This window comes from Pavona decussata, unplaced genomic scaffold, assembly GCF_977016875.1.
Source record: "Pavona decussata unplaced genomic scaffold, jaPavDecu1.1 SCAFFOLD_114, whole genome shotgun sequence".
Taxonomy (NCBI): Eukaryota; Metazoa; Cnidaria; class Anthozoa; order Scleractinia; family Agariciidae; genus Pavona; species Pavona decussata.
Genome location: NW_028145528.1, coordinates 823,584 through 837,180, shown reverse-complemented (window position 1 = coordinate 837,180; position 13,597 = coordinate 823,584). Strand labels below are relative to the sequence as shown.

Below are 13,597 nucleotides of genomic sequence, written 5' to 3'. Positions count from 1 at the left end.
TTTGTTTAACCCCAATTTTCTTTCCTTTGTTCCAATTTCAATAAACTGGACAAAAAAATCTCTTTATCGGGAAGCACCGTCGTATAAGATACTAAAAACAGACGAAGGAGATAAAAATCTAGAATCGCCTGGTCTCAGCGGCCTCCACATCAACTAAGACACATGATAAATAGAACAATTTTGATGACAAACGGCTAACAGAAACGCTATTGCTGAGAACAAGACATTTGTCTAGGTCAGGAAATAGCCCAGGAGACACAGCATAACGCAATTTTAAAAAATCCCTTTTTTAATTTATAAATATTTTAAAACCTAAAATCTAGCTTATTATTGTATTTTGCCAATAAGGGCGTTATCTATAAGTGAATTTCTTTGCAATCAAAGTTAAAAGACACAGTTGTATGAGTTAAAATGCATGATAACACAGTATACAAAATTACTGATGCTACTAAATACCCTTTTTATCAAGGCTCGCGAGAATTGAAATGTATACAGGAAATAACCATTCCATAAATAAGTGAAAGTTTGCCCTTATGAAGGAAAAAAAAATCGGGAATGTGGACTGGAATAATGGAAACTAAGGTAGCCTGATTCAGAAGTTTCCGAATCTACTCCTAGTCGTCTTACCCTCCCATCTCTTTCCTGTGTCTTCAAATTGTTACCTCCACGAAACTCGTTCATTCCTTTATTTGTGCTGTCAAGTAAACAATAGCCTGCGCTGCAGACGGAATCACCAGCCGGTAAATACCGCCGCAGACGGTCTGCGGCGCAGGCTAGTAAACAAGTGTGTGGAGACTATAATACTATATTCATAATTGTCCAACCCCTCCCCTTCCCCCTCCCCGTCGCTTTCTCCTTCTTTTCAGCAACTGGAAACAGCTAAGTAACTAACGTCAAAAAGGACTGTTGGCACTTTCACTTTTTGATAAGAAACTATACAGCCCTTATCAAATCCTCCCTTGTCTTACAATTTCTCTGTCATAAAACCTGGGCATCAAAGCAACCATTGTTGAACACCAGCATACACGAGCGTCTTCAACAAGATTTAACCCGAGAGGCGCAATAATGATTACTTTTTGAACGACTATTATTTAAGGGGGCAGTGTCGCCGATTCTTAGTGTGCCTTTGAATACCGAAATACATAAAATAGCGGTTCAGTATTGTTAACAATGACCCTATGAGTATTCATAAGCTAGTATTTGTTAGCTTTTACTGCGGATGGCTTGGATGGAAATGGATCACAACTTGAAAAAATTGCCCCACGAAGGCAGGAACGCTTGACGAACCCCCTAGAACGTCTGCGTAGGAGGCTACCCGATGCTCTACGAACAGTTTCGTGTTAGAAAAAAGTTTCCATGTTAAATATTTGAGTAGCTTTGATTAAAATACAGCAAACTCTGCCCCTTTAAAAAGGCCCTCGACGTTCTTCAGGTTACACTAACGACTTCGTCTGTGAGACAAAAATAGGGCGCCCATTATGAAAATATGAATACAGTTTATGTTGTGATTTATCAGTTGTGTTTTGGTGTCAAATCTTTAGTGATCATACTATCCACATTGCATTGGAAATTATTTACAAGCTCTTCCTATATGCTTCCTATATCTTTGTACATTTTCACTTTGTCCGGGAGCTTCTCCCCAAACAGAAGTGGATCGGCTCTGAACTCCACTGTCTCTAGTGGCATGTGGCCGTAAGCTCTGACAAACTCGTTCAGACACTCTGATCGCTCCACAAAATGACTCGGGTCCGCCCACAAGGATTCAGTAGCACAATCCGGGCAGCGGAATCGCTTCCTGGGTGTTACCTGTGTACGGGAAATTAGACAAAAATACAGGAAACATTGATGAATATCGCGACTTACTCGCGACTTACTCGCTTGTTTTTTTGCAAGTCGTCGCTAATATATCCGAGACTTGGCTTCGGAACTTGATTTTTTGCAGTAGATAACTACACAACTAATAAATTCTACTTCGGAAAGGTCATTTGCGAATATAGCGGACTTTCCAAAATTCAGTTTTTGCATAACCTCTTGCCCCTTACTCGTTTGTTTTTTGCAAGTCGTCACTCTAAGGTTATTTCAGGTTGCCAATACCCCTACTATTTCTGTGCTACATTGCAAATGCTTTTTCTAGACTCTGGGGTAAATACAATTTTGTTTTTTGTTGTTTACTGGTGACCCGCTACTTGCCTTCAGAACTTGATTTTGGGCAGTAGATAACTACATAGCTAATAACATTCTAGTTCAGAAAGGTAATTTGAGTCTCTTTAAGAGGGGTTGACTAAATCAACATTCGAAACAGACCTTCCCAAAGTCGGTATTTGCGGGCGTAACTTCTGCGACTTACCCGCTCTTTTTTTGCAACTCATCGCTGATGAGCCGCGACTTGCCTTGAGGCAAGTCTACAATGATGGACAAAGGGGCTTGGGACAATGTTACAATTAGCCTGCTCGTAGACGTCTCCAATCTTCTTGGAGCTCAGGGAAATAGCAACTCGTTTTCAGGGTCTTGCATCTCCCCACCCCAGAGGGAGCTCCCTGGGAATGAGGTTGAGGTAATAGGAGACAGGGCTGTCATTAAGTTTTCGGCCACATGTTGCATTAAGCTTCTCACCCGTAACAGTGTTGTTAATTTCTGAGTAAAATAACCCTTCAACCATCAAGATCAGCCATAACATCAAGGTTCTTTCAAGGGTATTCAGCCGTAACAGGTGTTACGGGTTACAGCCCTTAATGAAGGCTCTGGGAGACGTGTGCACGCAGACTATGTTACATACAGCTGTCTCGACAAAGGTTGTCCGAAAAAGTGGGGCAGGTAGCGGTTTTATTTGGTGCATAAATGTTTCTATAGCAGGCAAATAGCGTAAATGAGAAGCTGTCCCAAGCCTTTTGTCCTTGAATGTAGATTCGGAAGCATTACCGATTTAACCCGTTGTGGATAAAACATTACCTTTATCGGTGCCTTGCCAGTGTAGTTAGCGACCATGAAGTTCATGGCAATGTCTTCACAGTTCATGTGTTTATCAACCCAGTCGCGGATGTAAGAAGGCATCATGTAAGTGAACAGATGACTGAAATACTAAGCCGAGAAAAACAACACATCAAGTACATAAGTTTGTAGACTCAACAGCTTATAACAGTTGCAGCAAACGTGAGTAATGTTCTTGTAAATCATGATTAAGTTTATGTTAAGGAATTAAACATTTTGTTCAAAACGTTTTGATAACTCGCAAAATTTCTACACCCAAATTAAGGAGTTTAGTGGGAAGTACGGAAGGCGCAGTGGTGAGAGCACTCGCCTCCCACCAATGTTGCCCGGTTTCGATTCCCGGACTCGGCGTCATATGTGGGTTGAGTTTGTTGTTGGTTGACTTGTCCTTGCTATGAGAGGTTTTCTCCGGGTACTCCGGTTTTCCCCTCTCCTCAAAAACCAACACTCTAAATTCCAATTCGATCTGGAAAGCGTCCCCAATTACTGCTCTGCGCTAAATACATTGACACTTAAATAAAGGAGAAGTCAGGAAGATCTATAACGTTGGAGATCAGTGTGAGGTGTTGGTAAATAAAAGCAAGACAAAGTTTTTCTCCAAATTTTTCAGTTTTGGCTTATTTGCATGTGTTTGCTCCGAGTTTTAATGATGAATAGTATTTATCCCCTCTCCGTCGAAAGAAGACTTTGTCTAAATACCTCCAATAACAGCAAAAACAAAGCACTGGGAAGACTCACCTTGTGATGAAAAGCGCATCCCGTTAGCACCATGGAGACACTGTTAGTCCACTCTGATTCGTATTTAAACCGTGAACTGATGTTCTGATTGGTGTGAACACGACCCGGGAATCCAACCAGACGGTCAGGAAACTCCCGCCAGGCCTGGTACACAAAACAAACGGTATTTAACATAGTTTCTCTTAAAGTAACTCGCAAGCAGATGTATAGCCACACTGAATTTAGACGTTGAGTTCCACCTTTTCGGTGCTGTTTATTACGCTGTACACATGTTGGTTCTAAATTTGGGGCGACCTACACCGTTTGCAACCTCTTGCATGGTTGGTTCAGAGGACAAAAGAACGAACAACAGAACAATGTTCCAGCCCTAAAACTGATAATGCGGCTGCAGGTTCATGGTCTCTTTCGCAGCCGTGGTTTGGGCTCGTCACGCAATGCGGCTGCGAAGGAGACTATAGGTTATAAGAATACAGTGAAAATAGACCTTTTGAAAGGTAGAGTTTTACGGCTAAATTTTAAGTATGTGGATGAACTTCTTAGCTTTCATGCATATAAAGATCTAAAGATACTGAGCAGCACTTTGCTCCTTTATGCTGTAAAGGGTGGGACCGGACGAAATCCTGAAGTGTGACCATTTAAATAAAAGCTATTGAAAAGTACTTTATTGTGCTGCTGTTCGGTCTTCCATCTTTTCCCAAATGGAAATTTTTTCAGTCTAAATCTGTTACGGTACCTGGAATCCAAACTCCAGTTCATCTGGGGTGAGCATTAGAATGTCGTCATCTATGGCAAGAATGGCTTCTGTTTCCACTTCCTTGTACGGGAAAAACCTGCCAAGTAACAGAGGCGTTTTAGCAAATATCAATCCTCTCAGTTGTCTTGAGAGAAGATTACGAAGTGGAGATATCCTAATGAGCTGATGCCAACATGCGCTAAAGAAATTGACGAATGACCAACAACTCAAACTCGTTTATTGGTTCTTGTTTTCTTTGCTTAGGTGATTTGATTAGTCCAGAAACACAAGCGGTAAGTAGCAAGAACCAATCAACGAGTTTTGACCAAGGGTTCAAAGTTTGAAAGTGTTGCTCTTCTTGATATTTCTTTTTGTTTTTGTTTTCTTTTCTGTTATCTGTCTCCTTTCTTCTCATTTAATTCTGTCTTCACTTTTAACAAAATTTGTAGGAACCTCTATTTATTTATTTATTTACTTATTTATTTATTTATTTATTTATTTATTTATTTATTTATTTATTTATTTACACCACCACCTCATACGTAAGATTACAGTAGTTACAATGAGAGTCGAACAAGAACAGTTTCATAAAATAAATAATATAGAAAGTTCCAAAAAACAGTGAGTGGTGAGAAGACCTCAGAAAGCCAAAGGCTTGTACAAGGAGGCACCCCCATGATTTGGTCATTGATTAAAATTGCTCGAATTGCTCATGTGGTCGGGAAGTAACCAAAAATATGGCGAAATAGTCCCTTTTTGGTGAAATTCCTACCGGTATACAAACGAGTACTTCGTTAGTTCTTCGATTCAAACATTGATTTAATCGGTTCCAGTAATGTCTGTAGGCATTTTTAGAGAACAGGCGAATCATGCACTGATATAAAAAGAACTCGGTATTTTAGATGGACTTGCCGCAAGTCGACTTCTTATGGCGTAGAGAAAGTCTGTGTTAGAATGCTTTCATTACCTGTTACTCAGCTTGTTTTCTCTAGTTCTCACCACTTTGACAGGCTTGGACAGTTTCGGCCACTTGGATACTATATCGAGGGAGCGTGGTTAATTAAAAACAATACCAACAGACTGCAATTTACTGGGTAGCATAACAGGTGTAGTAGGCATGAGGCCAGAAGTCAAGTGTAAAGTAAGCAGTAAAAAATCGACTACAAATTAACTGTGCTCAAATGCACTCACCTTTATCCCTTTGGTGTCCTTATTAAAGAGATCAACTGCATTGTTCATTTACTTTTTAAATATCATGGCAAATCTTACATATAAATATAAATAATATTATATACCAGCCAGATAAAATACCAGAAGATTTTGCATTTACCTGATGGCGGAGCTTTATTCACATTGTTCCACACAACAACAATCTGCAAGACGAAGTAAAAACGAGTTCAATTATCATGATAATCATAATAATTTTCTTTAATTTTTCTGGTAAAGAAACTCAAAATGAATCAGCCTACACATAAATAAACTTAACTGGATAAATCAACTTAAAAAGAAATCATCCAACTTTGCGCTGAACAAAAAGCACTCTTGTGACCTTACTTTTGTCAAGCTGGGAGTATCAGCAATCTTTGTGATGACTTTAAACATGGTGTCCACTCGGTCATAACACAGAACTACAGCAGTAAAGCCTTGATTGGTGTAAGGACGCAGCGGAAAAAACAAAGGTGGTACGAGAGTAGCCTGTTGAAAAATACCACAGAATTGTTTGTCAGATTTTGTAAGACCAGTGTGGATAAATATCTGACATGATAGTTATGTTTGGACTCACTGTTTCTGTTTCTTTGGAAGTAACAAAAGGAGCATTCCAATCCTGAAAAATAGGAGAAAGTTGGATCAAATAAAATAAAAATGTACATCATTCCAAGCGAAGTGGGCCATTTGACAGTTTTTAGACCAGGAAGTAACTAGTAGTATTTCTGCAGTAAATACTCCATCCAGGATCGAGCATAAGTCAGAAACCCCCACCCCCGTTCTTTTGTTTGCTTATATGGGTGGAAAAAGACAATATGGAGTAAGTGCACTGTCCAAGGAAATTACACAGTGGGAAACACCAGAGCCTTGTTGTTTGAAAGCTGATGAACGCTAATCCACAATTAAAAGTTACCAAAGTTTTCATATCCCTTATTGAAAAAATGTTACTGAAAGCTAATTTTAAGCTAAATAGCCCTTTCAAAAATCTTCAACCCTGGGTCAGGACTCAATCACACTGCAGTGAATGTCAAAGGGATTGTTTTATAACCCTGGGCCCAGTTGCTTGAAGCATGGTTAGCGCTAACCCGGGTTAAATACCATAACAACCTATAGGTTTTAATACCTCTTAAGCAATGGTTAGCGCTAACCATGCTTTGAGCAACTCAGCCCTGGAGTTATTTTTTACTTTAGCTATGACTTTCACTTAAATAAATATGAATATATGAAAAATCATATTTTGAACTGCAGATGAAAGATTAAATAGAAGAAATATCCTTACAGTAAGTATGCAACTTAAGCAGTTGTGAAAAGAAAGCCTGAAAAAAATTCAGGCTTGAACAAGACTCGAACCCATGACCTCTGCAATGCTGGTGCAGTGCTCTATAAGGCTCTTTCTTCTATTTAATCTTTTAACTGCAGTTCAATATATGATGTTTAATATATTCATATTCATTTATTCATCCTTCATGGGTATATTACGAACTCACAATATGACCAGCTCCCAGTTGGCTTGATAGATCAGTTGGTATAGAGTACTGCACCGGTATTGCAGAGGTCATGGGTTCAAATCCCGTTCGAGCCTGAACTTTTTTCAGGCTTTCTTTTCGAAATTGCTTAAGTTGCGTACTAACTGCAAGGATCTTTCTTCTATTAAGACTTTCACTGAGGCTGTCAAAACACCAGTCATTGTTCAAACATTCCTTTTCAGGACTGATGTCACCCACACAATCACAATAAACAGACTACAGAAAAGCTACCGTAGCAATTGAAAGTCAACAAATTATAACAAAAACACCTACTTCAATGTGGGCATAGCGGCAACATACAGTGTGTGAAACTGAACTGTTTCGGTAAAAAATACTGTATGATTCACAACCACTCTGTTATTAACAAAACTCCTTACTTCATATTGCCAAGCTGCGTAGTGGTATACTCTGTCATTTAGAATTCTTAATGTAGTAAGTCCAATCTTTCCCATGGAACTGAAGTACCTGTCCCAGAACAGTTTCCCCTAGAAAAAAAAAATGTAATAACGGTTACATTTTAGAAAGAAAAGCTTCTGTTCCATCCATGCTAAAAACAAATAAATAACTAGTAAATAAATAAACAATGACACAACGAGTACTGCACCCTGCTCGCCAGGGTATGATCCTTGCATAATATTTGTATACCTGTCTTCTCATGTCTGTGATTTGACTGGCTGATATTTCCTTCAGAATGGCTGGGATGCGCTTGATCTCACTTTCAACAACACGAACTGCAGCCCTACGATTTTAGAAATGAACATTTTTTGTTGAATAAGTGTGCCAGCACTATTAACATTTACATAATTTAAGGACGGTGCCTACTATTGTTACTGCACATACCCTCTGTGCATCTCATGATACTCAGGTTTCCTATGGGTGGTGCCTACTAATACAGGGATATTTTTGTGTGGTTTAAAACTATTCAGGGAAAGCAGAACTTAGCAAGTGCTTTAATGGCATCCAAAAAGAAAATTGGGGAAAACCATACATTTTTCAGAGATAATAAAGCTTCAATTTGAAAAAAAAAAAACATACATTGCTCTGTATTTTACTGCTTTTAAGAATAATAAATTGCTGTTTATTTATCTCTAAAAATGCATGGGTACCCCCAATTTTTCTTTTTGGATTTGCATAGTCCTTGCAAAGATCTACTTTTCCCATAGTCATAAACCATGCAGAAATACTTCAGTATTAGTAGGCACCTTCCTTAATACTCTGCCAATGACATTTTCAGAAAATTAATATAGTTTAGAAACCTGCTAACTCAACCTCAGTTAACTCAAAGTCCTCGCTAACTCAAGCTTATTTTACTTTCCCCTGGCTCAAATTTACCCCCACAACTCGAACTATGGTTTAAGGTGGCTTACTACAGTTTTTCTGAGACTTAGTAGCGCGCGCTATGATAGCCTGCCACACGTCAGTATTTGTCGCGCGTGCAAAAATGACGCAAGTAACCTCAAGAAGTAACAAAAACCACTTCAGCACTTGAAAGGCGTCAAATCTCTTTGGTATATGTAGCAAAAGGTTCAAAACTCCGTTCAAACATGTAATCAAGCCTAGGGCCAAAAAAATATGGCAACAAAGTTTGATAAACATTCGGTAAAAGAGCTCTAATTTACGGTACCTTTCTCGCACGCGATACATGGCGTTACATGAGCGCGCGCTTAAATAAAGGGCGTGCGCAATTCTATTCTCGTCCGAGGTTGTAAAAACCTGTCTTTGATCGAGGATTGCTCGAAAACTTACCGTACAACTTATGATGAAATTTTCACGGTTGAATGTTAAATCAGACCCAATTTCTTATTCCTGAAATTTTCAGGTGGGGTCATACGGGTAGAATTTGAGAAAAACATGACTTAACCTACTAGTGCCCAGTCTCTCACTGGATACTCGGTCGCTCATTTTGGCTATTTGTTGACGTTTAATTGTTCAAATTTCACATAGAATCGTAAAAGACCTAGTAAGCAAACAGTAAATAGTGAAGAGAAAAACAGCTTGGAACCTTTTTTAAAAGAGTTAAAAGTTGTGCACTTATACTCCATTAAAACTGTAGTAAGCCACCTTAAAAAGGTTGATCGGCAAACCTCAAAAAGCTATAGCATACACCTGTACCTGATTAATGTATTGAAATATTTAGATCTATTGATAACGTGATTGTAATGAACACTGTATGGAAATGTCCTTAACTAGATCACAGCCTTTGGTTTGTCCTTAATATGTTCTTAAAATGTTGGCTAAAATTCCCAAACTAAAAGTACTTTTAAAAGGGTCACCTCTTATGCAGCAAAGTGACTTGTGAATTTTTTGTGAAAGAACGATAAATCACATTGGATACTTGAAATTCAGCACCAACCCCCACCAACTCAAACTATTTTTTGTTTCCCTGGTTGAGTTAGCAGGCTTCTTCTGTAAACAGTTTTTGCCTACCTTTTCCAATCTAACACTTCAGAGAATGGTAAAATATAATCATTGCTGACAACAACAGGAATGCACCCCTAGAAGCAAAATTAAAGACTGAGTTAACTTCACGCACATGTCAGTTTCAAAGGTCAAAACTCAATATTTGCAGCTATCACTTCACTGAATAAATAATCATTGACCACTCAATTTAATTTACGAAAAAATAAAATAATTTTATTAATTATTAATACATTGTTGTTGTCATTTTTCTTACCATCATCAATGCATCCAGCAGCGTTGATTGTCCCAACCTGACTCCACGAATAACCAGGCAGAAAGTGGCATGCTGGATGGTACAGGGAAGAATGTTTACATCTTGACTACATGCATGTAGCCTGTAACGCTCAATATCAACATGTATCTCTCAATGAATCCAGTCAACTCCCTTTATTGCAGACACCTTCGGGACCTTGAGTTTGTGTCCTTAATAGCGAGAGTCCATAATAGCAGGAATTTATTTCAGTCAAATGTCTGTAATTTATTTTGCTGGGGATTTAGCTGCTGTCTGTAATAGCGAGGTGTCCGCAAGGTGAGAGTTGACAGTAAACCCTCTTATGCCATGTGGCACAGAAAGTCATCAGGCAGAGTGTTCGCGTAGTGGTCGCTTACGAGAAAAACCAGAAGGGGTCTCTTCCAGGAACAGGTCTGACACATCTACTATTTGAAGGAAATTTATTGCATATATTCTCCTAGTTACAATACGAGCAGTGCTAGGTTGTCACTAAATGTTCCTCACAAACTCTGAGTAGTGTAGTACATACAGCCAACATGGAGATCAGACCATGTGTCAAGTGATTGCTTACAAGAGGTTAAAAACAGTGAACAATATTATAATCACTTTAAAAAGTGGTCATGGTTGGTTACGAGAAAAGGTAGATAATGTCAAATTGGAGGTGGATAATGTCAAATTAATGTAAAAATAAATTTACAAGGAGACAAGCATCTTCCAACCTGCAAAATATCTGGATATTGATAGGACACCTTGCCCTTACACCTCTTGTGTATATTGTCTGAGTCTTCAGGGCACCGCTGTAGAATCAGGAAGCCAGAGTTTTCCCTTTCAATATCCTCTAACTGCCTCATGAACATATGGTTCATGTTTGCCTGGGAAGACACAAACGTCCACTCATTTGACCTGCAGAAACAAGAGAATGCACATAGTGAATTCTTGGATTGTTTGCAGGTCTGTGATACATAAGATCATGAGGTCAATCAGAGCCAGCTTTACAAAGTGAAATTGATATAGTGGATTAGACTAGGACAAGTATCTGAGCATCTGGCTCCAGTTGTTCAAAGGCCGGATAACTTTATTCTGTGGATAAGTCACTATCCGACAGTTTCAATCTATGCAAATATTTCAGTATTTCCTCTTGTACAAGTGAATATGCATACTCCAACTACAGTTAAGTTTGTAGCGTACCAAAACCTTGGACAGCGCTTAACTTGAAGTATATTTTAGACCCTGAATGGTGCCTTATCCAGCGGGATAAAGTTATCCGGCCTTTGAACAACTGGGGCCTGAACTGGAAGTTGTAAAGGCATACAACTCCTGTTAGGAGAACTCAGATAATTTCCTTTTCCAAAGTTGGCCTGTGTCATTTACTGACTGAAAAAAATCCTCTATCATAATAACAGCTGGTGACTGGTTACAGCTGGCAGCCAGCAACAATAATGAAGATGATGGGAAACTCAAATTGAAAATGACTAAATAACAACAAACATAAGACTTACTTTTGTTTTGTTTTTCTGGGGCCATATTCTTTTTAATAACAGTGCGACACTCATCCTGTAGTCATGATATTTATTCACGACTTACTACATACTTACTACAATACTACGGATCACTTTTGGCATTGTACCTTTTTAGGGGCAAGTGAACTTTTTTCTTTGTCAGTGCATTGTACACAGGAATACTGACATCATATCCAGTTCTATAGCTCCATGTAGCAAAGCCGCCACCAGCCAAGATAGCTTTATCAGTTGCAACATCCAGTGATGAGTTGTAATCAGGGGGCCCACCAGGCAGCATGTTGAATAGCAAATGATTTTTTCCACCATCTCTCCAACTACAAATAGATTCACCAGTTGTGAGCTTGCAAATAAATGCCACATTAATCACCATAGACACAATGGAATGGAATGCTTATTGCTGTTTTAAAAAATAAAACAACTAACAAACATTATATTCCAAGCCCTTGTTTAATCCACCATACCGAAAAAGATGGTGACTGGTGCATTTAACCATAACTCTCGGCATGCAAAAACCCTAAAAACGCTCATAAAAATGCACGGAAAAGTTGAAGGCTAGTATTGCCAACATACTCTGCAACAATGCGTGGTGTATAATTATCAATGTGATCTGTGTGATGCAGAGTATGTTAGCTAATAATTACTAGCCGGCATTAATTTTACATCAGCGTATTGTAACACAGGTTTTCAGCAATTGGAAAGCATATAAGGAGTGATCATTGCATTAATACCGTCAATGACCTTACCAGTAATTTTTTCGTTCTAAGAAATGCAATGGAAAACTGCACTGTTTGATTTATGAAATGTTGTTCATAACGAAGAAGAAACCTAACCTGAACAAGCAATTGGATTCCATCCATGCAAAACTATTTGTTTAGACAAATGTAAATGCTTAATCACCTCACACCTCTCACCGCATACATTAGACTGTTTGAACTTATTTTTGTCACTTGAAAATGATGTCATGGTGACATTGAAACATTGTGCAAAACTCTTATTGCTAATTTTTATTCTTAAGAGCTGATAAATAAAGGCCACCACAGAGATTTGAGTGCTCATGCTTCAAGTGCTAGCCCTTCGTCAGAGTGATTTAATCTGCAAAATATCATGTAAAAAAAAATTGGACTCTATGCTCAAAACACCTTGAAACCATACAAGCACAAGGGCGTTTGGAATCCCTGATGAAGCTCACCCTCGTTTTGATATATTTCTTCAATTTTGTTAAAGTAGTGAACCTAGCTGAATGTTTGGTTTTCAAAGAGTTTGACAGGATACCCCGGGTAAAAGCACAACTATTTGTCACTTTTATGCAAATTATGTCAACATCTACATGTATTTGTAAATGTTAGTAATTTACCTTGGCAGTCCTGCAAGAATTCTGGCAATCCCCTCGAGATCTTGACCATTCTGGTTCAAGGTATCTACTGAAGGAATTATAATACAAGCACTATTCCAATCAGACGTGTAGTATTCACTCTTCACTATGGCGTTGAGAAGTTCAAAATATTCTTGAGACATTGCTTTGTTGACAACGTGTCCTCTATCATCCAAGAAACGGGTGTTTCGGTAAACATACACAGAGATAAGTTTGTTTTCGTTCACTGCACACCGAAAAATATCAAAGCAGCTGTGCATCAGGCATTTCAGGTCCCTCCTTTTGGGAAGCGGTCCCTTCGCCTTCACCAGTGCTTCGGCTAATCCGTTGTCCAAAGGCGATTTGACTTCAGATTCGTCGTTGGAGAAGGGAAGAATCGACCACAACTCCAAAGCAAAGAAAATAACAACACCGGAAAAAAGGAGACCGACTAGAAAAACACTTTTCGTCTGCAATCTCATCTTGAAAGTTCAAAAATTTCCTTAAACTGAAGCTTCAAGCCCAAATAAAGGTGTCATCAATACCAAGACAACACACTTCGCCACGCATTTTTGACACTAGTCTGCTTTTCAGAAGGCCGTATCATGCGTACGTGGCGGTGAAGTTCTGTTGTCATCCATAATAGGACGAAAAAGTATCGCAGTGGTCAAGATTTCTCTTGTGGTAAGAAATACACTGCACCAAAATTTTAACAAAAAATGTCAAGTTGTGAGTCTGATCTTCCTGTTTTCGTAAAAAGTGAATGAGATCTAGAGGACAATATGCGGATACTTATACAACGACGTAATCGCGCCATGGTAAAACCACTGACTATGCTTCCCA

General features: G+C 38.8%; 1 protein-coding gene across 1 annotated transcript; it reads right to left on the bottom strand.

Moving 5' to 3' along the window:
• Positions 1-268: 268 nt before the first annotated feature.
• LOC146470026 (exostosin-2-like) lies at positions 269-13,506 on the bottom strand. The gene is made up of 15 exons (XM_085122124.1): positions 12,758-13,506; positions 11,511-11,717; positions 10,603-10,786; positions 9,866-9,937; positions 9,619-9,686; positions 7,837-7,930; positions 7,569-7,676; positions 6,243-6,284; positions 6,014-6,154; positions 5,790-5,832; positions 5,427-5,496; positions 4,460-4,556; positions 3,727-3,870; positions 2,950-3,078; positions 269-1,806 (listed from the first exon to the last, which is right to left on the bottom strand). Exons 1-15 carry the CDS (start codon positions 13,234-13,236, stop codon positions 1,588-1,590), a joined length of 2,097 nt encoding a protein of 698 aa, XP_084978250.1. The 5' UTR covers positions 13,237-13,506; the 3' UTR covers positions 269-1,587.
• Between the last annotated feature and the right edge of the window lie 91 nt (positions 13,507-13,597).

Excerpts from the sequence above, each read along its gene's own strand:
- LOC146470026 (XM_085122124.1), bottom strand. The coding sequence starts at position 13,236 with ATGAGATTGCAGACGAAAAGTGTTTTTCTAGTCGGTCTCCTTTTTTCC. Across the intron at positions 6,155-6,242 it reads CTTCCAAAGAAACAGAAACA|GCTACTCTCGTACCACCTTT; the intron begins GTGAGTCCAAAC and ends ATTTTTCAACAG. Across the intron at positions 3,079-3,726 it reads GATGCGCTTTTCATCACAAG|TATTTCAGTCATCTGTTCAC; the intron begins GTGAGTCTTCCC and ends TTCTCGGCTTAG.